At 39.6% G+C, this 24,592-nt stretch overlaps 1 protein-coding gene across 1 annotated transcript; it reads left to right on the forward strand.

The window, feature by feature from the left end:
• The first annotated feature begins 2,077 nt into the window (after positions 1–2,077).
• LOC131769798 (structural maintenance of chromosomes flexible hinge domain-containing protein 1) lies at positions 2,078–24,398 on the forward strand. The gene is given in 36 exon segments (XM_066170982.1): positions 2,078–2,194; positions 4,845–5,006; positions 5,934–6,023; positions 6,327–6,438; positions 6,670–6,706; positions 7,022–7,097; positions 7,432–7,594; positions 7,813–7,877; positions 7,879–7,896; positions 8,046–8,105; positions 8,107–8,157; positions 8,159–8,173; positions 8,609–8,638; positions 8,640–8,675; positions 8,677–8,724; positions 8,727–8,783; positions 8,785–8,817; positions 9,375–9,560; positions 9,562–9,579; positions 10,087–10,223; positions 10,801–11,053; positions 11,385–11,609; positions 12,031–12,142; positions 12,504–12,851; positions 13,425–13,775; positions 14,435–15,018; positions 15,894–16,029; positions 16,625–16,802; positions 17,597–17,760; positions 18,309–18,628; positions 19,100–19,210; positions 19,417–19,702; positions 19,827–19,938; positions 20,432–20,715; positions 21,152–21,448; positions 22,178–24,398. Coding segments are annotated over 35 exon segments (5,880 nt in total). The 5' UTR covers positions 2,078–2,194; positions 4,845–4,883; the 3' UTR covers positions 22,942–24,398.
• Positions 24,399–24,592: the final 194 nt, after the last annotated feature.

Raw genomic sequence — 24,592 nt, forward strand, 5'->3', positions numbered from 1 at the left:
AAAATGCTGTGATTTATTTGCATTCAGCTGATATTTGCATTTGAACGCCTCTGCAAGACCTCAGAATGACCTTTACATGATTTTTAAAACAATACGGGTGTCACGCAGTAAACTTCGCCGGTTGATATGTCTACTAACTTTGCTTTCCAGTAAAGTGCCTTCCGAATACTGGGAGAGAATTTTGAGGAAATTTCAATCGTTTCGAAAGGTGCTATGTAAATATCGTTTGATAGAACCTTAAAACATGAGAGACGCAATCCGAAAGCTGTTTTCAACGAGGAAACGAGACCAGTTTCCTTATCTCGTCGATTTCATTTCCGCATATGCTCCACGGCCGTATTTCTTGAATAGACACTACCCCAATGGATTAAAATTTGGCCATGCCCCGACAAGTCATGAAATCAGAAGGCTGAGGTCAGATTTCGGACAGTTCTAACCGATTTCGGATTCCGAGAACTTCTGATCGATTCCGGACGCTTCTGTCTAAGTCTGTTTTCGGTCGTTTCCGTCCATTTCGATCGACTTCTATTTTAAGACATTTCCAGTGTGAGCACTAAAGAGACAGCGTTACGTTTAATTTTGTAGAAAATCAACAACGATAAAAGGAAATTTTAAATTACTATAATTTTCCGGAAAGCTAGAACTTTGCTATATCGACAGGGACAAAAAGTGCGGTTTTCTTGAATAACTTCTTTATTTCGTGAATACCTTAAACAGTGTGCCTACAAATCCGCTATTATACCCGCTACTGTCCTAATTTGTCGATTGCCCATTATCAAAACAGCTCCATTTTGAAAGAATTTGTTTTCTCTAAGAGAATATCAGTTGATATTCTTTTTCTCTCAAACTATGACATAAAATTCTCTCTAAGCCTGAATAATAATAATAATAATAATAATAATAATAATAATAATAATAATAATAATGTATTAAGTATAACCGAAAAGATTATTAAGAATATCGAGACTTTAAGATCCCAGATACCGATGCGCTTCATAGCTTCATGCTTCTCACTTTAATTAAGATTAATTTATTTCGAATTTCTCTGAGACAGCAGGAGTAAACAAGAAACAATGCTATACTCTTTTTAAAATTCTCTCGATTATTGCCATTTTAGAAGACGATGCTGTAACCGTGCACTTGTCAAAGCTGAAACTGAAAAGTTTTACCTCATTATTTTTAACCATATCTTTTGGACCTTTGCCGTGCTCTTTATAACTATTTTACTCTAAACAGCGCGAAATCATTTACCAAATATGCAAAGATATAGATTTTTTGAATAATTGTTGGTAGCCAAACTATGAGGGAACTCTTAGTGGGATGATTTATAGATGGCCATTGCCATCAGAATTTGTGACTGCTTAATAAGGGTTAAATTTTCTTGATGATGAAAGCTTTGAGAGTTTGACAACTGTGGAGCTCTCTCGAGATGAACCTCCGAAGGCGATCTTGTCGGGACCGGAATCCTAAAGGGGAACTCAGATCTCTTTCTTTTACATTGTGCATGTAAAATGTTTTTTTTTTTAAAGTCGCTTATTGTAAATTAAAATTTGATGTAGGCGGCCACTTAATGGGCTTTGAGTTGGTGCTCGAGCGCATTGCTCAAAAGAAAAGTAAATTTTCTATCTTCAAAGAGTTCCATATTTCCGACTTTTCTCGCGCTTTTTTCGAAATTTACTTCTGATCCTTTCTTCTTTGCTCCAGGTATTAAGGCGAACTTTCTTGTCGACTGTTTACTTACATTTAAGCTGATTGGTATCACGGGATGTTGTGATGTGCTTTAATGAAAGCCCTTTTTTGCGACAAACCGCAAATTTTGATGAGATGCACAGTTGAGTGTAGAGTCACTTTGTGTATTTTGATATATCATCAAAAAGCGGCCAACTCTTTTCCACCTGAAACGGTGAGGAAAAACCTGAAGATCGCAAAATTTGAATGGTATGAAACATAGTCGAGAGGATAGTTTCATTTTTTTGCCACAGATGTTTCATTTAGCAGAAAGACTATTGTATTATTTTGCTACAATAATAATTTTATGCGGTTGTTAATTTTCACCTATCAATGAAGAGCGAGGTTACAAAGCTAATTTTTGACAGCGGACCTTCGCCTATCACAGGTTAACACATACACGTTCACTTTGTTGCTGGTATTCTTTCACTTTCCCACACCGGACTCACTCATCCCAGACGAGTAGGTAAGAGTATTTTCTGCTGTAAAGGATGAAGCTGCAAGATATTGCATACCCCTTGCGCTTAGCCTTAATCTTACGGGTAAAAACGCTGCATAAATTAATGCGTTGCGTCCGATCGGACGATAAATACTAGTGATATGGTTGCTAACAGCTGATCTTGTCTACGCAAATGAATGCACAGTTTCTGCAAGATTCCTCTCAATCTCATTCAGAATTTTCAATGTAACAGAATTATTCTAATACATTTGCAGTAGCGACGCAAACTAACGGAAAGATACGTTCCACTCTGCGCAGAGAGTGCGTTCGGCTGGTCGAATGACAATCGTTCCTCAAATCCGCCATTTTCCTTTCTTGACTGCTGGACCTCTCAGGGCTACAAGCTGTTAAATTTGCTTTCGTTTTACATGATGTTGATTCTTCCTTGTGAAGGGGATTGAGTATTACATAAGTGCGTTATCCGCGATCACAGTTCCAGGAAATGCCCATTTCCGATCGCGTTGTGGTCAAAATGGATCAGCTGTCAAAAGGGGAACGTTGCTAACGATTGCATTAGAACCCAGATGTGGCCTTCTAAAATGGACTTAAAAGCACCCATTTATGTCTTGCAACAATACAGTTATAAGCCGTTTTTAGCTTGATTGTCCAAAGCAGTCTATACGAGTTTGGAGGTGGTGTAATATTTAAATTAGGGTTGAGCGGTCTAAACCCTATTAAATGCTTCCGAAAATAATTTATAATTTCAAGGCGGACTCACCGCCAGATTATGAATTATGCATGAAACATCATTATGGTTTAAATGACATGGGTTTAATTAAAAATTTAACTTTAAATTTTATAGTACAGGTAATGATACTAAACAAAAATATATAGAACCTAGTATTTTTTAAGGAAAAAATTGAATTAAAATAATCTACTGTTATATAACTTTTTATTGTCAAATTGGCTGTGATCCAACCTTTGAAGGAAAAATTTTGATATAGAGGCTGACAGTAGGGCATGGCATTAACGATGGATTTAAATGTGTTATTCTTCATGACACAGTTAGAGGTTGATTCAGTTTTTCTCTAAGCATCACTCGATCTGTACTTTTCAGATCTCATTTGTGCAAGTAAATAATTTCTTAGCAGTTATTAAAAAGGGTATTTTAAAAATGAGTTTGGGTTACATTCGTTTGCATATGTTTTTCATGCTCAAAAGGTGTAAATTCCAGTGCCTCAGAATGTGTTCAATTGAATACTTTATCACCCTTTTGTATGGTCTTTGCATGATGTAAGGTACAGTGAGCACTGGAAATTGTTTTCCACCTACCAGTTTTGATTGCAGCTTAAATGTACAACTTGCTTAAACTTGAGGAAAATTCAACAAAGATAATATGCATCTGTAGATTCAAAGCAGCTGATTGTCACTAGGTCTTTTTGTAGACATGAGCTGTCTGAAGAACACCTCTGCTTTACTTTTGCTTTTTGAACCAAAAAAATCCAAGTGCATTGTCAGACTTGTTTAAAATTCCTCTGAACGACAGTTTAACTCAAAATGAGAAAAAAAAAGAGCGTACTTGAAATTTTTTCTTTAGTAATTATTTTCAAATGAAGAAATTGGGAGTATTGTCTAGTTTTTATGCAAATTTTATGATCTAAAAGAATGATTTAACTGCTTTATAATGTATTTTCTTTCAACAAAGTAATGACTTTCTGCCTTCTGCTGGGTTCAATAATTGTAACCAATATGTGCAGTCATCAGTGTAGCTAAAATTTCTTCAAAGGAGCCTGTAGGTGTGTATTGTTCACTCTTTCATCAACTAGATTTCAATAAGATTTAGTCAGAGAATGGAAAGGTTTAAGTAACAAAAACTGAACTTGTTTTGTCTAACACAAGCAGTGAATAGGACTTAAATATTAAGAACTCCTGATAATGCTAAGGTATGGCTGTTATTACTAACTTGTATCTTTTATGCCTACTGTTGTAAATAACATGCAATCAAGTGCAAATATCTCGCAATGTTTGGACAGATGGTCATTTTGTTATGTAAAAAAACCTGTTTTACTGGTCAGCCATGCATGCTTTGCTTCTTTATCTGCTTCGCTTTTCTTGCCTTATAAGAAATGCATGCAAAATAAAGCAGTTGCATGGTAAATAACTTGTCAGACATTTTGGTGCATAGAATTGCTGAGTATTTTTACTTTTTGTTTGTAATTTGATTTGCCCCTGAAGGGCTTGTTAAAATACGGCACAACTTGTAAAAAATACTTAGCAAAACTACACACCAAAACATCTAATAACTAAAGATATTTATCTGTTAGGTAAGGTAGAAAATAACCATCTATTTAGTTCAGATCCCTCAAGAGTTTAGTTAGTGAGGTAGTAAGAGCAGTTGTTTCACTCTTTTACCTTTTATACTTGTACATCACCATAATACATCACCCATCGCTCTGACAAAGGGCTAATGCTCGAAACGTCAGCTTTTTCATCCTTTACAGTGGTTAATTTACGTTTTCAACTCAGTTGTTAACACTAAATTACCTGCTATACTCTCCCACCAATGCAGCACCAAAGTTTCTTTAGAAACTAACCCCTTTATTCATTACAAGTCACTTGCACTACAAGTCTCTAGCTGAAATCAATTAATTTGCACACTTGGTCATTTTTCTTTCAGTTTAGGAAGTGGTACATTAGCTGCCTGGCCAGTGGCTCAATGGCTTGTGTTAATGTCTTGCTTTCCTGTGGAAATGATGACAAGGCATTGAAGCTTGACAGGGAAAGTACCTTTGATGAATTTAGAGCACGAGTGAAGTCTTTGTTTCCACATTTGCCAGAGGTCAGTAGAGGGTAACTTGACCTTAAACCATTTCACAAGCATCAGAATGATAAGGCCAGAAAGTAGGGAGAGCTCTGCCCCTTGTCTAAGAAAATCTGGGGACACACTCTCTACAGGTATTTGGCTGAAAATATCACTAGCACAGCATGGAATTGGTTTCATTGGCAAACTTTTAAGTCTTGGGATCTTTTACAATCATTTTTTTTTTTTTATTATTAACCTTATAAATTGATTTGACATTACAGCAGTGGGACTTTTCCTTGAACCTTTACTTACACTGTAGTTAATTGGATTGTCACAATTGAAACTGAAATATACAATTCTGACAATTACAAGTTTGAAAAGGAACTAGCTTGAGGACATTTTGAAAAATTTTAGTGGATGGAGGGTGCAGTTTCATGTGCACATAAAACACAACAGAGGCACTGTTGCCTTCAACTGTTTTAACACCATATTCATGCTATAGGTCAAATTAATGGCCAGATTAAATTATATCCAACCAATGTGAATAAACTGAATTTTAACTAATGTTTATTCATCAACTGGAAGACAATTTCAAAGCATCCAACCTCAGAGTAGATGAATTAGAAATGAATTTAAATCACGTTAAGGTAAGGGTGAATTAGATTTATTTTAACCCTTAACTTCCAATATCTGATTGTTATTTCTCCCTTCTAGCTGATACACATTTCCATGTGAATTGGCCATGAGAATTTGGTATTAAATCAAGATAACAACCCCTACCTCTAGTGATAAATTTCAGTATTCTCATTACCTGATAATGTATGGATAATAAAGAGAGAAGTTACATGATAATCACTTCTAAGAGTTTAAGGGTTGATGAAAGGTAGAAGCAGATATGCTTAAAATTTTGCCTACGGCATTTTGTTTCCTGTACACCTCTGTAATGTGATTTTCTTTTTGCAGCACTTTACAATCAGTGATGGAGACTTCAATGAGCTAGACTCTGGAAATTTTCATAATGTTAAAAACAGTAGGCTGGAAACATGGTGTCTGGTAAGGATAGATATGTTCTTCTGATGAAGAGTTAAATAAAAGTATTCAGGCAGGCAGTTAATGAACAGTTTTCTGAGATGGCAACAACAGATAGTTTTAAAACTTTCCCTCACATTTTTCTTGTAGGTTTTGGAGAGTGTGGCCAGTTAATATTAAACTTTCCACTAAGAGAGTTATTTCATAATTTGATAATTAAGTTGTATTTTTTCAGCTCTTAAATATAAACAATCACCTGCTCTCTACCTAGTATCAGAGTTGGGAAATGTTTACTGTTTTTAAGTTGCATCATATTTCATTTGTCAGGTGCGTAGCTCCAAAGATGAAGCATTCATACTGGACAAACCACACTCTGAACTGATGCGATATGATGTGCATCCCAATGCTCTCACTCAGAGTGGGAATTACCATTTCAGTGGTAAGAACATTTAAGAAATGCATGTATGGCAACTGAAGAGTATTTTGAAAGATTGGTCCAATCATAGTTTACTGAGCAGGCACCTCTGCCCAGCAAACTAAGTTCTCTGCATGGGAATTCAAGCTCAACTTTGTTACTTCAAGCAGCCAGTTGGCAATTTAACATCATGAAATGGTCACTGAAAATAAATGTAGCACACCATTATTTAAGGTTTTGTTTTCCTTTCTACAGCCAGCTACCAAGCCTTTTGTGAATTTATTGACAACCAGCATAACACTCTAACTGATAATTTAGAAGAAAGGGGCAGAGTTGAATGGAGGAAAATAGCCAAACATGGGCAGTTTTTGCAATGCTCAACTTTTAAAAGCTGCTTTAAAAAGTTTTACTTGGGGACACAGCCAAAATGGCAACTTGCACTGCCAAAAGTTGGCAATTTAAAGCTGTAACAGCGTATGCTTTAAGCTGTTGGTCACTGAAAATAGATTCATATTAGCACACCACTTATTAAAAAAAGGTTTAAGAGGTTTTGTTTTTCCTTTCTACAGCCAGCTACCACGCCTTTTGTGAATTTTATTGACAACAGCATCCAGGCAACAAGTACTAACACCTGCAAGGACATGGAAAGAACAGTAGATATTCACTCTTCCTTAAAGATGGGAGTAAGATTATATCGTAAATTTATAATCCTTTGAACCCTAAAAATGACTAACACTTAATTTCTCCTTACAATTTCTCACCCTAAATCAACCATGAAGGTCATGAGAATGAAGGAAATAACCGGGCCAAGAAAAAGAAGCTCTTTATTGTAACACAAATTCTCCGCATCACCCCCTAGGAAATTTATAGAGAACAGTATGAATAATCTGTATACTGATTTTAAGGTGTAAGGGTTAAATGTGTGAAAAATCTTGTGGATGTTCCTTCAACTTGGAACACTTATTGCAAGTTTTTGCCTCTGATCTAGAAACGATTCGCCATAATTTGACAATGGAGATGGTAGTGACATATGAGGGTCTGAAAGCATTTGCGACCTATTTCCTGGCCCACCAAGCGGATCGTGGCCTTGAAAATGAGGAAGTGGAGGACCTTATTCCTGCCTGTGTGGATGGCTGTATTTTCCCAGTTTGGGGTGTCGGTGCAACACAAGCAGTAAGTAGTGAATTGTTTACACTTTGTTTTTAGTGAGCTTAGTTGATGGTGGTGTGGTGTCATAAGAAGTAAATTTTCTACCTACCAGAGGAAGGGCCAACGGTGCGGTGACATTTCCAATTTTGGGTCCCTTGCCTGCTTGATTTTTTTCAAGAGTTTCTCTTTTTGTTTGGGGTGTAACAATTGTGGTTATTTGGAATGCATTTGCTTGGTAGGTGTTTCTAGCCTTGGGGCGATCGCATCAGAAGCGGTTATCACGCAAGAGGTAGGGGGAATGTCCATATGTGGTACGAAATCTCTATATCTAAGGTAATTAATAAAACAATTTTCTGGGGTTCTCGGACAATGAAAGCTCTAGGTCAAAAGCGCAAGATGGAAGACGTCGAAATATTCAGATAACTTTTTCACTGAGTGTCAAGCAAGTATCACCGAGGTATAATTTCCTCGCATCTGATTAGGAAAAGCTCCAACAGCAGCGAAAGAAGCAAAGCCTGTGTTTGGAGGACTACCGATGGATTTCAGAAATCCGAGCTGAACACCTCCACTTTGGAGCCTGGGGAGGAGGAAAGAATGTCTTAAGAATATTGTGAGAAAAACTTGATTTACTGGAACATTAACACAAACTATGTGTGATAAAGCTAGCGTTTGGGTGAAGATGGCGGAATCGTGGTCGGGGTTTTTTCAAGAATTTACTTTAGATCTTGACAAAACGACTTTGGTACACTTGATGGTATCCCTAGCTTGGGAGTAGCCCTCATTCATAAGGGCCGTTCGAGGCGAGGCGTAACTAGCGTATTTTCGTCCTCGCGGGAAAGTATGAGGCGCTCGAGAGGCGGCGAGAGGTTTGGAAGGGGACTAGTACTTTATTATTATTAGTGCCAGAACCCCTCAGCTCGCCCCAAATCTTTTCCCAGGGACGGAGAAACGTGATGGTGGTGATTGATAAGAATTCCTGAAAACACCAACACTCGTGAGTAACACTGACATCAAACTGATGTAATGCGTTTTCTTTTCTTCGCAGATTGAGAGAGAGGCTGCATATTCCCAGTTGTAAAACCATGATCATCATCACTGGCCTTCGGGACATTCAACATCAATTCTATCAGGCAAGATGATGGGAGTAGTTTGGCGTAGGAATCTTGCGCCACGTCTATCACTTCTATTTGTTTGGCGAAAGAGCCGATCGGAGAAACATGGAGACTTCCGTCCCTTGCTAACTCGAGGATCCCTGTACGTCTGCGACTTTGATTACGCTAAGACTGTGCCTCTACATTGTGCCTTGGACCCACGCTTTCCTGTGGGACTTGAAAAGTTTTCCGTTGGAATGTGAAAAGGAAAACATGACCAAGATTTTTTGTGCAAGATTAATTTTTTTTCCAAATGGTCTGGGTGTGCAGGATAACTTGCGATGGACTGGGTACTGGCAACGCTCAATGTCACTTCGGGTTCTTGTAACCGGGATAATTTTCGGCCAAGTTTGTTCTTGGTTTCGAGTTTAGATACCACCTTTTACGTTTTACACTTATCTACAAGAACCAAAAAAATTACAAATCGTTTAGTTTTAAGAAGACCAAACGTCATTTGAAGAAGTCAGTGAAGTTGGCAATTATACTGAGCACGTTACCGAGGGAAGTTTTAGTTTCTCTAAGCTTAATGTATCACAGGCTTATCGGGGAATTTAAAGGCAACCCGTATCAAATATTGTATTTTGTCGTGTTTAGGGGAAGTTGCTAATTTTTTTTTTTTTTTTTTTTTGGTAATAATTTTTTGTCTCTTTTGCTTTCCAGGTGGAGTTTGGAATGAGTTCTTTTCTAAAGGTAGACATTAGTCTGGTGATTGATGACGGTAAAAACGCCAACCAAAAGGTATTTTTTAATCTTCGAGAAATTGAGGATGATCTAGAAAGTTTGTACCAGACAAGAGCAAAGGAATGGTTTCCGTTTTCGCTGACCATGAAGGTTCCCGGTCTGGATACCACATCAAACTGTTCAGGTAGGCAATGCGGTCCTCAATTAAAAAGAGAAACTTTGGGAGACGTCGTACTTGGATTATGGGTTTGTGCGGGTAGACTGTGTTTTCCGGCCTTCACCTGGTTATCCTCTCTTGTGCGTGACACTGTCCTCTGACATTGCCTTCTTACACCAAGGAGTTAAAATAGAACCATAACCGAGCAGGGAAACTTAGTGTAGCCTTCGGTAGAGAAGTTTTTTAAGCCGAATCGAATCGTCGTATCTTAAATTTCAAACAACGATTCTAGATCTCAGTGTCCTCACTTGGAATCTTCCCGTAACCTTAGGGGACGGTGGCAATAGCGTGACGCGATCACAAACTCTCCTTTGAACCTAAGAAAAAGTGTAATTCGAGGAAACACTAGCTTTTAAACGCCGAGGTTTGACCTTGTTCGAAAGAGCAAAACACATGACCCGCAAATGACAGTTGACTCCTATTCCGAGAAAAGTGTCGCCTATTTTAGTCACGCTGTGTCTTTTACTTTTTCAGGGAGTGCTGATGTACTTTCCCCATGAAGGCGGACACGAGACTCTCCCCCGGCCAGATGATATTGAAGATGATGCACAAGAGCCGATTTTTGAGTGTTTCTGGCAAGGCAGACTGGCTCCTTTATCTTATGTTCACAAGTAAGCTGGAAATATGTCATTCTAATCTAAAAAATAATTTTGATATTAATGATGATTCCCCTCTGACCTACTCGCACGAGCGCGAAGTCTCGCGTGTGGAGAAGGACAAACACGCTCTCTCCGCGTTTCAGATTTTCAAACCTTCCCGCTCACCGACTCCTGTGCTGTGCAGAAAGTGCGAAAAGGGCTGTTCAACGTTATATATGTTGATTCAGAAACTGGCCACAAATTGAATAAAATGACAAAAAAACTAGTATAATCAGCAAAAAGGCACGACTGGATAAATTGAAGAAGGCCCCAACGGATTGTAGTTTTTAAAAATCATCTAGGCGAACAGTTTCTAAAATTTTATCTTTGTCAGAGACGGAACAATCCTTGCCAGAAAAATATGGTTGACTAGAGCTAGTATTAACTGAGGTAATTGCAGAAGTAGAACATAGGGAAAAAGGTTAAGGCATCGGCAGCTTGATTTATACTCTTGAATAATTGTGGGGCGCAACTACTAACAGTGTTACGAAGCTAAACGATGGGTGCGATTCAGAAGTTAGTTTTTGTTTTAACTTTTTTCCTTTCACAGAATGGAATTTTGCACGTCACCAGCGCAGCGATCCAAAAGGCAGAAAGACGTGGTGCCGGACAGCTGTTATCGCAGGCTCAAGGGAATCTTGTTCTTTAACAGGCATACGCCTGTGTCAAACAACAAGTTAAAAATCCTGTTGGACGAGAGGAAGGATTTGTCCAGCGCACTAGAAGACGCTTCAACGGAGAGAAGACTTCCTCAGGAGTTTAGATCTTGGCTCGAAAAATGCCATCGAGAACTGGACAAAGAGGTGAGGCAGAAACTGCAAAAGTAAGGCAACGATTTTCAAGCAGAGCTGGACATTTTTCGTCACAGTATCGCGTTCTCAAACGTAGACGCTATCAAGTGGTATAGCTCATGACGTTTGGATGCAGCGCAGTATTCATTAACCCTTTAACTCACAAGATTTGACTGTCCATCCTCTAATCTAGCCGCTACATATTTCCTTGTAAATTAGTCACAAGAATGTTAGATCAAGACAATAGTTTCCGCTTGATAAGTTTGAGTATTCTCATTACCTGTTTGCAGGATTATGTTTTGATATATTATAGGGAGAAGTTACATGATCATGTCTTTCTTAGGTCAGCTTTGATACTCCGCTTCCAGCCTCTCAGCAGCTGAAGAATGGTGATGTGGCACATAGCGTGTTGCGCGTAACCACTAGCTCGGGAGTTCAAGTCTACAAAGTGAATGACATTGTCAAACTGGACACTAAACCCATCATTTATGGCAAAGTGTTGCACTTCGTTAAAGTCGCGAAGACAAATGAAGTTGACAAAGTTGTCGTGGAGAGACAACCGGAGGAGGTTAGTAGATGCCAAAGAATTAAATTCGTATTTTCATTTTCGCTTCGCTTCGTGGTTTCCTACGCTTATCTCGTGTTCTCCCAACCTCCCGCGTGTTTACATCAGGCTATGTAAACATGGAAACCATTTTACATTTCTTCAGTCTCGTTTAGCTTTTCAAGTATTACGTGACTTCTTACGTGGCATCTTGGTAATGCATTGGAGTGCGTTACCTGTACTAGGGGAATGTTTGTTACAGGGAAAGAGGTCTTTGGCGGAAATTTCTCATAGAGTTAACTTGAGTTTGTATCCTTTTGAAACACGAGCTGTGAGATAAGTACATGATATTTGTATAACGTAGTATTACATGCAGAAAATGTCTTAATCCTAGATGTAAACTCACTTGTTTATGTTACAATTAACCCAAAATATTTTTCTTTAGGTTTATCAGCATCAACTGGAAGAGAAACCAATTTCTAGAATTATAGAAATTCCCGATCAAAATACGCTGAGGAAGGTTTTTAGCCAAGAAAAGCAAGCACTTCCTAAGACAGGTAATATACATTGTGTGTGAACACGTGTTTTTGTGTCACGTCACGCCTTTGTTTATCTCTTTGAGTAAAACACGTAACATGTGACCTAAAACAGCTTCACGCAACGTCTCGTCACTCTTTGTCGGACGCAGTGGTAAGAGCGCCCGCCTCCTACCGTTGTGGGTTGGGTTCGATTTTCAAACCCTGCAGCTCTCTACAAGTGTTTATCTCGTAGTTCCCAACTTTTCTCCCTGGTTATATTTCAATTAGATCCGCAAAAATTAGACAGATGGTCACCTTAGGAAGGACCACTGTTAAATTCTAATGTTGTTTAGTTTAATCTGGACACTAACTTACGTGTAAAATTATCTTCGATTCCTAGTAAAAGTATACGAAGACAACCTGATCAACGAAATTTCACCAAGAACAACATTAGAGTGGTTAGCTGGTGAAACTGAAGAGGGTTTCAATGGTTTCTGGGTAAAAATCTTTAATGGCGAACGACCTCAGAAACCTCTCGTCAGCTTACACAACAAGAAACTGTGCATTCGTCAGGTAATCGAGGGACCTGAGAACATGGCACCTGTTCAGAACGATCAACCGCACGACGGAGAAAAGTTTGGCTTCAAACCGTTTTGGTTGTCTGTGGCTGGAAGGTACTCTCTCAAGTACATTGCCATGCTAGGAGACAGAGAAATGACTTCCATGCAGTTTGAAATCAACGTGAAAGGTAAGAGACTGCTTCTTAAAACTGTAAATGTAAGTTATGTTAGAGGTTAAACCAAAGTTATCGCAGTAGCTAATTAGAGAAGAAAAAAAATACCCGAAAGAGCTAATGTAAAAGTAAAAATAAGCAGTTTGCCTAAAGCTCGGGAAAGCTCGGGAGAGCTCGGGAAAGCTGGGAAAGCTCGGAATCAAACCACAATTGGTTTTCAATTTTCAATCTGAGTGTTAGAGAAAGTGGCGCGCGTTTAATGGAGTAATTACAGAGCGAGGTTGATTGAAACCAATGCAACTCCGGATTAATTTCGACACTCAGTTGATTATTACTCACAGGAAAATTTAACGAGTTAAGTATGGAGGGAGAGGGGAAATAGAATCATTGATGAATTAGCATCTCGTCCAGGAGAAGAAGTAATATTTCTGTTGGCTTCCTGTTGTGATAAGTGAGATATTTTCCAGCAGCACTCAGCCTCTTCTCTCATTCAACCTTTATAGCATTTCTTTGTTCTTGCTGTATCCCACTCAAGGTGAGTCAAGGCCGAAGGATGAAACGTACTTCGTTATTTTTGCCTCTTTGCAGCTAATATCGCATCCTACTTCAAGGTGACGGAACCGTCAAGCAATGAAACTCCACAGCTCACCCTGGGAGAGCCAGAGCTTAAGTTCAAACTCTCGTTTGTCGACAGCAAGAATAACGCCGCTACTAGGTTCAGTTCAGGAGAGTATGTCAAATTAGTGGTGTCGTGCCCAAATATGGAAGTGCAAGGTGTCAAAGACAAATACAAGCCGAACAACGACGGAGTGCTCGAGGTCAGCGGTCTCACGCTCACTCCCAGTGGCTTGGGAAAAGTTCATTATGGACGCGATCAACTTATCAAAGTAGATGTCACAGGAATAGACTTCGTTACGTTTCCAGTTCGAATAAAGGCGGGTTAGTGGTGGAAAAATTGTTGTTTTTTTATGGTTCTTATTTTGCTTAAGCGCTAGACACACAGAAGTAGTAACAGAGTTAATCGTTGTAAAATTTCGTTTAAAAAACCATGAAGATTCCACATTCTTGTTTCCAGACATTCTTAAATGACGTTTTTTTGGTCATAGAGAACCATTACCGGTGCTTGTGAACAGATTTTAGGTCTTTCACACAAAGTAGCCAGTGGTTTGATATTTCAATAATGTAGGGGGAAGTCTTGGAAACTTGTCTTCTTGTGGATATCCACATTAACTTGAAGTTGTTCTTTGAAGCAGACTGCGCTATTGAGAAAGTACCTAAAAAAAATCCTGTTTTAACTCCAAACAAACTCATTACATTACTTAAGTGTGACAGAGTGTATTGGAGTTTTAACAGAACTCCGTTTTCAATCAACAACGATAAGTCGCACTTTTCAAGTTAATCGCGTTTAGTCGCAGGATTGTAACTTCGATAGTATCTGAGCAACAGCGCACCTACCCCTCCCCTAACCAAACTTTAACCCTGGCTTGTTATTATCTGGCTGTTGTTGGATTTGTGGAGGGGTAGGCGCGCAGTTTCTCAGATACTGACATTCACCCGTTACCTTTTAGTGATTTTTTATTTCTATTTTCCAATATCAGGTCAACCACAAAGTGTTAAACTTCCTCAGTTCGAAACGACAGAAGTTGCAAACTACGACGAATTTCCCGAGTTTGTTCTTCAAGTACTGGATCAGTGGAATCAACCTTGCTCCGTGAGCGACAAGAGAATGAAACTCCATGCAGATTGCGAGGCATTCGTTGGGGGCCCACATCTCGCAAACATAGAGCACGGTCAGGGTAGATTCTCTGCTGTTAAAGTCAAACTCCCCCCTGGCAAAGCACCATGTACTGTTAAAGTTAAAATATCACTTGTCACTGTGGAAAGCAACAGGCGTAAACTCACTGTGAGCGAAGTTTTGAAGGAATTAAAACAGTTTAACATAAAAGTTCTTCCGAGCACTTTGCCTCATAGAGTGTTAGTCTGCGAAGGAAACCAAAATGGATTAACAGTTACCAATGGAGTGGAACCTAGGGAGAGGCGAGACTGTTTAGAGTTAACGGTTCCTGCGGGGTCCATCATCAAGGGACTGTTCTTGAAAGTGTTCGATGAAAGTGGGAAACTGCTGGATTCTGAGGGCTTGAAATATTTGGATCTCAGAGTAACCACAACGTGGAGCGGCGAGGTAAGATAGGAGCGCTATTTGAAAAACGTTACTTACACACAGTTGTGAAGAGCAGGTTTCAGTGGAGTATCCAAGTAATCACAACGGCCAACCAAAGCAGAATTCAACATCATTATGAGCCAATGAGAAGTTAAACTACGAAAGGCAAACTGCTTGAAGCGCGGAAAAAACACGAATAAACAAATTGCGATAGGTTTCAGTTTTGCATCTGTTTGATTGAGAAGGTGATGGGAGTCTTTTTTGGACCATTCACAGAGCAAAGTGAAGCAAAGCCAACTCAGTCTAGGATTACTTTTTAATCTCAATTGAAAACTACTGCAAAGGTTGTTTATTTGCTATCCATGTAAATCGTCTGAATCATTATTTTCCCTTAATTTTCCTATTTTTAATATTTGTCTTTCCTAATGGCCTACCGTGTGACATGAAAATTTTTCGGATTGGCAATTTTTTGTATGTTTTGGGAAAATTATTTGTTTCGACTTTTTGCTTGAGGAAAGGTATTTTTTTCGGGAATCAATGATATTATGGAATTTTCCCCAAATTCGAAGCGAGATGAACTCGTGGACATACTGTGCCGCATAAACGTGAACTTAGAAGATAAAGTTATTTTACCATAAGCCAATGATTCCTCGATTCCAAGAAACAGAAATAAGCCGTCAGCCCCACATAAGTTCTCATGCTCTCCCCAGACTCCTAAAGCCGGACTAACGCGGCGAAATTTGCTCATCGAATCCCCGCATAAATCGTTCCTATGTTTCCTACATACACTAGTAAAATGTTTTTGGTAAAGTTTTCTGTTGGATTTAACGAAAAGTTTCAACTAGCCAGAGAACCCTTGTTACCTTAATCCAAGTTATTTGTTGTGTACTTCCAAGGTACCGAACAAGAATCTTCCGTACTTGCCTGACTGTCCTGCATCCAATAGCGCCAACAATGCCTATGTGCATAACGTCGAGTGCGTGTGTAGCGAAGTTAGATGTCGAACGCAGATCAGGATCAAGGCTCTAGCGGGTAAGTTGACCTATAATGTGTAGGAAAGGCAAACAGTTGGGTTCCGTTACCTCAAATTGTGTAGCCCTACGTGATGTAGCTAGAGGCGGTGGTGCGTGAGGGAGGGTGTTTAATGGTTTTTGTTGGTTTTGCCATTTTCAGCCTTTGTTCGCCAGTTCAACATTCAATTTAAAAACAAATCGCCGATGATGTTGATGATACTACTAGTCATGATTATGATAATTACCATAACAAAAAGTAATTTGTAAACGCCCCGTTATTTTGAACTTGCCGTTAAATTCCCTCACCCAGTGTCCATTTAATTACTAAGCTTTCCCAAGACATACTCCGGATGTATTGAGCTACCCCACCCCTACCCCTGCCATCCCTAGCTGCCTTCACATCCCGGTCGTGTTTGGGATGTGACGGGAGTCCGAGATCGAAAATGTCGGGTTCGACTTCTCCTTTGAATTTTCCTATGCCCGACGCTCGCCAGAACTTCCCTCATAAATCGGGCACAAGAGAGATGATTCTTCAGTTGATTACTCTCCGTTTTCTAGTCTTGTTTCGTTTGTGTTAGCTCACTTAATGTAGTTTATTATGTATCTTGAATTAGGCGAGCCACAGAAATGGTTGTTCTGTTGTGAAACAAATTCGTTGGAGATTGAGTGCGACAGCAAGAAACAGCTGACCCAGAAGTTGAAAATACAGCTTAAGGATAATCTGGGCAACTCTGCTGAATGTCCCCCGGATGTGGAACCGTTGGTGTCTGTTGAACATTCGCCAACCAGAAGGTGAACCATCGTATTTGCTTGTAATCTCGCCCGAGTCTGCTTTACTTTAATAAGTGATCAGTCATAAGGGGAGGGGTAGGGATGAAGGATTTGGGGTGCGTCACTTTAAAATTTACCTGATTTCCCCCCACAGACTCTTAAGTGTTCTGATGAAACCCCCTCATTGACAGTCCATTCCTGTAAACCCCCTCTATAGCCTGTTAGCGGCGACTGATTCCCTCCTGGAAACCATCCTCCCACCAGGTGATACATTATGACTGGACTCTAACGTCGTCGCAGTAACGTCTTCTCTCCCTGCTTGGTGGAACTGCTAAGATTCCATAAGATTCTAGTGCTGTCGTTTGTCTCACGATTTAGTCACTTTCGATGTGGATCGCGAGGATTCGACTGCAGCAATGCGTGACATGTTGCACGGGTAAAATGAGATGTTACCCCAACAACAGAAACAGTGGAATAAATATCCCGGAAGCATGGATCTCCATGACCTAGAAACACCTGAATGGGAGAGCTACACCAATGAAGGAACACAAAATCGTGATGAGCCAATTACAACAGCTCAAAACCAGCCAATCACAGCGGAGCATAATGCTTCGCCAGTTGACGAGTGAATAGTCGACCTCTTTGGCCGAAAAAGCCCATTTGCATTCAGAAGAAACGTCGCTATCTTCATCGGAAGCGACTTAACCTGGAGGCAAACAATTACACTTAAGTGTGATCGTAGTATTTCACTTCGATTAATTACCCACAACCTTTTTTTAACTATTGGTCGTTTTGTTTTCCTTCTTTTAATTTAGTGGAGGCACCGCTATTTTCATTGGAAACCTGATCTTGAAGGGAACGGAATTTGTGTTCAACAACGACGCGACAATTTCAGGCCAGCACGGTGTTGTAACGATGTGTGTGAGTGACAAGAATGGGAGGTTCACTAGGGATACTCAGAGAATCAATCTCAAACCAGGTGAGAGGAGATGTGAGTTACAGAAAAGTGACAAAAAGGGGTTCGAAGGAATACGAACTAAGAGTTCCTTGACTAAGAGGTGCAAGAAAGAAAGCAGAAGTGAGACGTGCCATTGGTGAATTCGGCTTGAATTTTTATACACCAAAATAACAGCCAAGTTCTTCTCTTAATGATGAATTCATAAAAGTAAATCTTCAAATTTTCATGAGAATCAGAATCAAACTCTTGAAAATATGTGATTCAAACTTGTCTTTCTTAGGATTAAGTATGGCTATAACCGCAACTTCCCTCCCTAGCCAAGATATTCCACCTAAGATATTCCACCAAAGATATTTCCTTTTAAAAACTTTGGGGGTTCAATGAACTCGTTATGATTTATGGATTTCGGATGTGGCTTTTTAAGAAGAATTTTAAAAAATGATGCCTATGTAACTGCAGTGACTATTCGGCGAAGTATTTCAGTTTTTCCACTGATTAGCCTGGTTTTGGCTGTTGTGTTAAAAATGGTTTTAGCTGCATATCCCTTATTTGTCGTCATGCTTTTTCAGGTGCTGCACATCACATTGAGTTGAAAAGCCAAGCGTTTGATGATCCCTCGCAGAAACACGAGCACACAGCCAAGCTTTTCTCAAACTGCTTCTTCAACGCTCCTATCCACGCCTTCGTTTGCGACAGGTCAGGGAACAAGACAACCATCCGTACGACACTGAACTTGTCCTGGGTTCCAGCCTCTTGTGGAGTTCTTTTGCAGAAGAAAACTCAGAGGGGTGAGGCGGTGTTTGAAGCGAATACACTGAAATGTGGCAGCCGAACTGGTGACCAACAGGTTAAACTGAAAGTGTCCAGTCCAGATCACAAGAACTTAGGGGTAAGAGTTTCAGCGTGAACTAAAGTATATTGATTTCTGACACTAACATTAATGGTAGCCCGTCTCTTTGAGTACTAATCGTTAATACTTGCCCTATCGGAAATATTGAATCCTTAAACAGAGTTAAGAAAGCTATTAAGGCTTTTTTCTTTGCCAAAGTTTTAAATCATTTGCATGCATATTTTATGTTTCTATATTTCTTAGCTAGCAATTTTTTTAATTTTTAGCGTTAATATCTAGGTGTAACTGATTATAATGCGTAATTGAAAATTTTTTCATCGATAATTGTGCAATTTAAGCCAAGAAATTATTATAATCCTTCTTTCTCTTCAACAAAATCTTCCCTAATTTCGATGTATGTAAGTATTTTTGAATTTGTTCATTTAATTTTTCGCTCGTTCCCTCTTCCTTTCTTTCATCGACCTATTCCTCCTTTTCATGTTTTGAAGTATTCATTGTTTAATTTTGCAGGTTGCAACTGTTACAGCGACTTTGGAAAAAAGTAATCGAGTGAAAGCTGTTGTGGTCCAGGTAATCGCTGATCAAGAACTGCAGGCCACGGGGTGTTATCCAGTGTTAAAGGTATGCACTTCATATTTTGTGTTTGTTTAGCTTTATTGTTCCGTATGATTGGTCGGGCAAACTCGAGCGATCCTCTTGACCAAAGAAATGCAAAGCTGCAACTAGTCGCGACTTGGCCACCCGCGTTTTTCCCGCTCTTTTGGCAGTGTACCTGTTTATAGTTTGAGTTCTTATTAATTGATGTCGATTCCTTGTTTTCTATGAAGGTCGATTGCCAAACAGATGATGGAGTTCGAGTAGATGCGGTCAACCATCTCAACCTCGAAATTACTCGTCCAAACGGCAGCAATGTATCTTCTGTCTACCGGAAGCCCACACAGGACAGGACAGGCACGATCACCTTTCAATCAATCGCAAACCGTTATTTGGAGGAGGCGGGGCGGTGGTCAATCATCTGTCAGTTTACCGAGCACAGAGATAGGCTTAAATCCGTGCTGTCGCCGGCTGACCACGTGATTAGGAGTAACCCAGTTTATTTTGTGGTACAGCCAGGTACGAGCATCACCGATTTTATTTCAGATTTATGATATATGTTGCATTTTTTTGTCGACATTTTTGGCCTTAACAAAGCTGGTTGAATAAAATCAATAGTGACTTTTTCTGTATCTGTTTCTAGGCCCTGCTCAGAATCTTGTGTTGCGGTTTGCATCCGGTTCACCTGGGGTGATTACAGCATCATGCACTGCAGACGTCAAGGGCCGTACCATTCTTCCTCGACCTGCAAGAAGGTTAGTGGTGCTGAAGTAAGTCTGGCTAGGAATGGAAAACTCTGTTTATGGCCGTTTTTATTTAAGGGAGAAGGTACTTAAGTGAAGTCATGCGTCGTACTTCGCATAGGCTGAATGAAATTCAAAAATCAACTTAGACGGGAAAATTAGATGCTCTCGACGATCTTAATTCCGGCCAAACTTAATTCATTTCCTGTGGCTTCAGTGAACCTTGAAACCACAATAATACTGTGTTTAAATCGTGGTTAAGCGTGCTGTATAAATCGAAGCCACTTCGGTGCCGTTAATACCGGCTAAACCAGAAGTCAAAAACATGGCAGCCACTCTGAATTTATTCAGCCGTTTCAAATTAGTGTAATCCCGGCTTTGGTATGAATATAGTTCCCTGAATTCGATTCTGCTCTTTTGAGGCTCGGCATCTGAAACTAGCCTTTTTAAGTGTGAAATATGGATCCGTATCTGATGTCCCTGATGTCGTTCTTTTCTCCTGTAGCGGAGTAGAGGTTGTAGACATCGTAGCGGAGGACCTATACAGCAACATCGCTGATATCTCGACCGAAGTAAGCGTTACAATTCAACCGTCAGGGCCTGTGCCGAAGGACGTGGTCCTTCCTGCTTTGGAGAACAAGCCGGTCCGAATCGCTCTCAGCCACGGTATGGCTAGGTTACCGAGGCTTACTCTCTGCAGTCGTGTTGGTAATCATATTGGGGATTATCTGTTGGTGTTCTCCGCCCCTGGTGTTCAATCACAGTCTGTAAAGTTTGCGTTTAGTACAGGTAGGTTCTTTTTTGTCTTGTTTAGGTGGAAGGAGTTCAATTTGAGAAACGCCAATCAGTTTGTGGAAGCATATGCAACATTTTCTTTTGTCCGACCGCGCTGAGGCAACGCGCAATGAACGCCATGTTATTTTGAACTTGCTGCCAAATCCTTGACGTTATTTCTTAGTAATAGTAATGGTTGTGATGATGGTAACGATAACGATGATGATAATGATAACAGTCTTGTTAATTATGATTGCAATGATAACGAGAATAATGTTAATAGTAATTTTAATGGTGGTAATATTGGTTTTGATTCTAATAATGGAGGTACCATCTCAAAGGGTTTTGTGATGTGAAAACTTAAGCTAAACTAAAGCTTATCAAACCTGTCTGGGTTTTTTTTTTTCAATTTCACAGTTATGTTAACTCAACGATGAGCTTTCTATTACAGATGAACACATTCAGCGCATACAGAACGAGTTGCAGCCACTGAAACGGCAGATCACAGATAACGAACATAAGGTTACAGAAGCTAAACGAAGGTTGACTCGGTGCCACTCGGAAGTGGCGACGGCACTCACCCCTGTTCAAAGTGCGTTCCGAGGAGAACCGAGGAGAAGAGACGTGGAAACTCTGCTTCAGACCAGCAGACATGAACTAAATCAGTTTGAAGCGAATCAGGCTAATACAAGACAAGCCATCATGCAGCATGGGCATCCTCCGGCGAGGATTCGTCAATACATTAAAGGTTTGTCCATATTTCGGATGAGGAGATAGGGTTGGGGAGGGGGCGTAACCTAAATCTCTGCGCGTTGGACTGGACGGGAGAGTTCAAGGTTGAGGAGTTCAGAGTTCAGGACAGACTAGCATCCCTCTTATCCTGGATAATTATGGTCAAGTTCTTTGACCCTAGAAGTGACTGGCAGCTAATTTCTCCTAACATTATCACTGCTGAATAAAACGTTAAAGTGACGAGAATATAAGAAATGATCACCAACTAAAGCTCTTGATTGTTACTCTAATTCTCCTTTTCAGCTCTCTAGGGCATGTATAGAGAACATTATAGAGAATGTGCACTCTGATGTTAAAATTTAATGAATGAATTTGATTTCTTCCCTTATGAGATTTTCAATCTTACTTAATTATTACCTTACTTTGGAGGACTCAACTAAGTTAAAGGAAGTTTTGCGCTGCTTAAAAAAGGGTGGTGAAATTCAGAGCAGTGAAGGAGGTTGCAGTCTTTTAGCAGCTTTTTGCGGAAAATTGGGGCGTTGATCGATCGATCATTTATCGCTTTAGTTACTGTTTTTCTTATTTTGTAACGTCACGTTGGAGCGACAAGGGAATCTTGGAAGTTGAACATTGTTCGGAGACGATTACGATATATAGATTAAGACGAGCCATTGGTGTCAAAATTACTTCGCCGATGTTTTTGCTTGGTTTGTTGATAAATTAATTTATCAATTCATTCTATTAGGTGTTGTCGCTGAGCTTGCGTTTGTCTCTGACCCGTTACTTGCTCGCATCCTCTCGTGGTACCTTCAGTCTAAAATGTCAGTCACACTCACTTGCACCACAGAACAGCAACGGAAAGTCTACGACGCAGGGTGTCCGGCTTATTGCGAAGCCACATTATTGCCTTTCACAAAGAGAGACTTTGACGGAAGTGATGGCAAACGTCTTCCTCTTGAGCTTCCATCCCCGCCTTCTAACTATCGTAGCCCCATTGAATTCGCAGTAAATCTCCTTGAGTTTACCAGCGACAATGGTTACCTTCGCTCGACCCTGTTCTGGAACCTTCTGTCGAAGACAATAGTTGTCAAAGACCTTAAATCTGGCCAGGCGTACCGAGAACATGTCACCAGAATGAGGCAATCATGCCCCACGATTTTGACACGTGATGGGAACATGATCGCCTCCGACGGCTTGATGGATCCGAAGAGATGCTGTCCGCAGAGGTTAGAAGATTTGAAATTTGCGTTCGGGGCGTTACCTGCTAGGGAGACGAAGCATTACAGGGATCTGAAGGAGAGATGTGAGGCGCTCGAAAGGCTTAATGCAACGGTGGTAAAATACGAACGGGAAATGACAGATGTCCGCGCTAAAGAAGAGCAGCTGAATAATGCCAAAAAGAGTTTAACACCTCGTATAAACGATCTTGAAAGAGAACTTAAAAAACTGAGAACTCTTGAAAAAGAAAGGGACAACAGTGAACCGTCTGAAAAACGGAGGAAAAGATAACCATAGAGTTATTATTTCTCGCTATTGCTTAAAACATTTCTTGGTAAGCTCAGTGATACAGTTGAAGGACAGATTGTCCATCGTTTTTACACGTCTCTGTGTAGTCTGTCGGTTGTATTTGGTGCAGTTTTTATGTCGGAATCTGGTGCCCTTACTCTTTTTTCATGTCTACCTTGGTTTACAGTGCACCGTTTTAGAGAAATCTTTATACAGTGGCAAATCTGTGAAGCATGTGTTGATATGCGGTAGAATCTTAAGTGTTTTTGGTATTTTGGTATTTCTACGGCTTCGTTCATTTTAGCAAAGAGTTTCTAAAGTTTATTTGTCATTTTAGACATATTTTTACTGCTGGAACAAAATTTGTCATAAGATTTTTAATTGTTTGTGATCAGTTACGGAGGATACGTAAATGTTCATTGTATAAATCAAGAAAATGCTGAAGTGGGAGAAGAGTACCCATTGATTTCTTCGTAAGGCCGACTGCTTAAATCGTTTTAGTTTTACTTTTTTCACATGATTAAGCCTTGGGTTGCATGCTTTTTGTGCAACCAAGTTGATACGGTTTAGATTTGCCTCGTTATGTTGGTGTGTTAATCAAGTTAGCTTGCAAAAAAAGTTTTATCTCGTAATAACCTGCGCCCAACGTCGACAAGTTTGGCAAAGTCAACCGCACCCAGTTCCAAAAGTTTAGCCTACGGTCTTTGACGTAGGATTTATCCATTGATCGTTTCTCTAAGAATTTATTTTAATGTAATGATTCGAGTAAGTTAATTTATTTTTATTCCATTGAAGTATTATTTAAAAGTACGAAATTATTGTTAGGTTTTATTTATTAAAGAGTTCAAATTTCCAGAAGGCACTATTATTATTCGAATTGAAAGTGAAACTGTCCATTCTTTTTATTTGCGCTAAAACAGTTTTACAGGTATTGTCGGTGCAATCTGTTTTTCCAATCCTTTTTGCAGATTTGTAAAGACTTTGTTTGTTTTGTTTTGGTATACTTTGTGCTTAGTAATTAATTGTTATTCCTAAAATAATAAACGAAAATACTAAGAATAAAAAGCCAAAACAGTTTGCAGGTCTGCGAAACGAGCAACGACTTTGTTACCAACGCGATTTGATCGCGTTTCGCGGCCGGTTGGAGCGGCCTTGTTTGGTTTCAGCCATTTGACTATAATTAGAAATAGATGAATTTTACCCTTTTGACAGGTTGACTGAACACAGAATTTTTCCCATATTCAGATGATTACAATGACATCTCCATTTTTCTTAAAGAGTTTTACAAGAAATTTTCAAAGTATTGAACGAAGTTCTTAAGTGTTCCAGCTTCAGGAAACTGCTATTTATTTATTGTTAGCTTAAAAAAAAGAAATTGTCATACGTGCGCGTGTTTAGTATTTTAAACGAGTTGTAATTTGTTGGTATTCGCCACCTTGGATTAAAAACCACGAAAATGAGTTTAAGTCTGAAATCAACGTTTCTTTTACCTTTATAGCCTTGCCACAGTCAGAATTCGGACATTATGGTCCGTTTTTGGATATGCGCGTCCGTTTTTTGACACCAGCTTCCGTTTTTGGACATTAACTTTCGTTTGTAGACACTGGTGTTCTTTATTAGACACTAAAAAAGAAACTAGCGTCTGTTTTAGGAC

The sequence above is a fragment of the Pocillopora verrucosa genome, chromosome 8 (genome assembly GCF_036669915.1).
Source record: "Pocillopora verrucosa isolate sample1 chromosome 8, ASM3666991v2, whole genome shotgun sequence".
NCBI classification, from domain to species: Eukaryota; Metazoa; Cnidaria; class Anthozoa; order Scleractinia; family Pocilloporidae; genus Pocillopora; species Pocillopora verrucosa.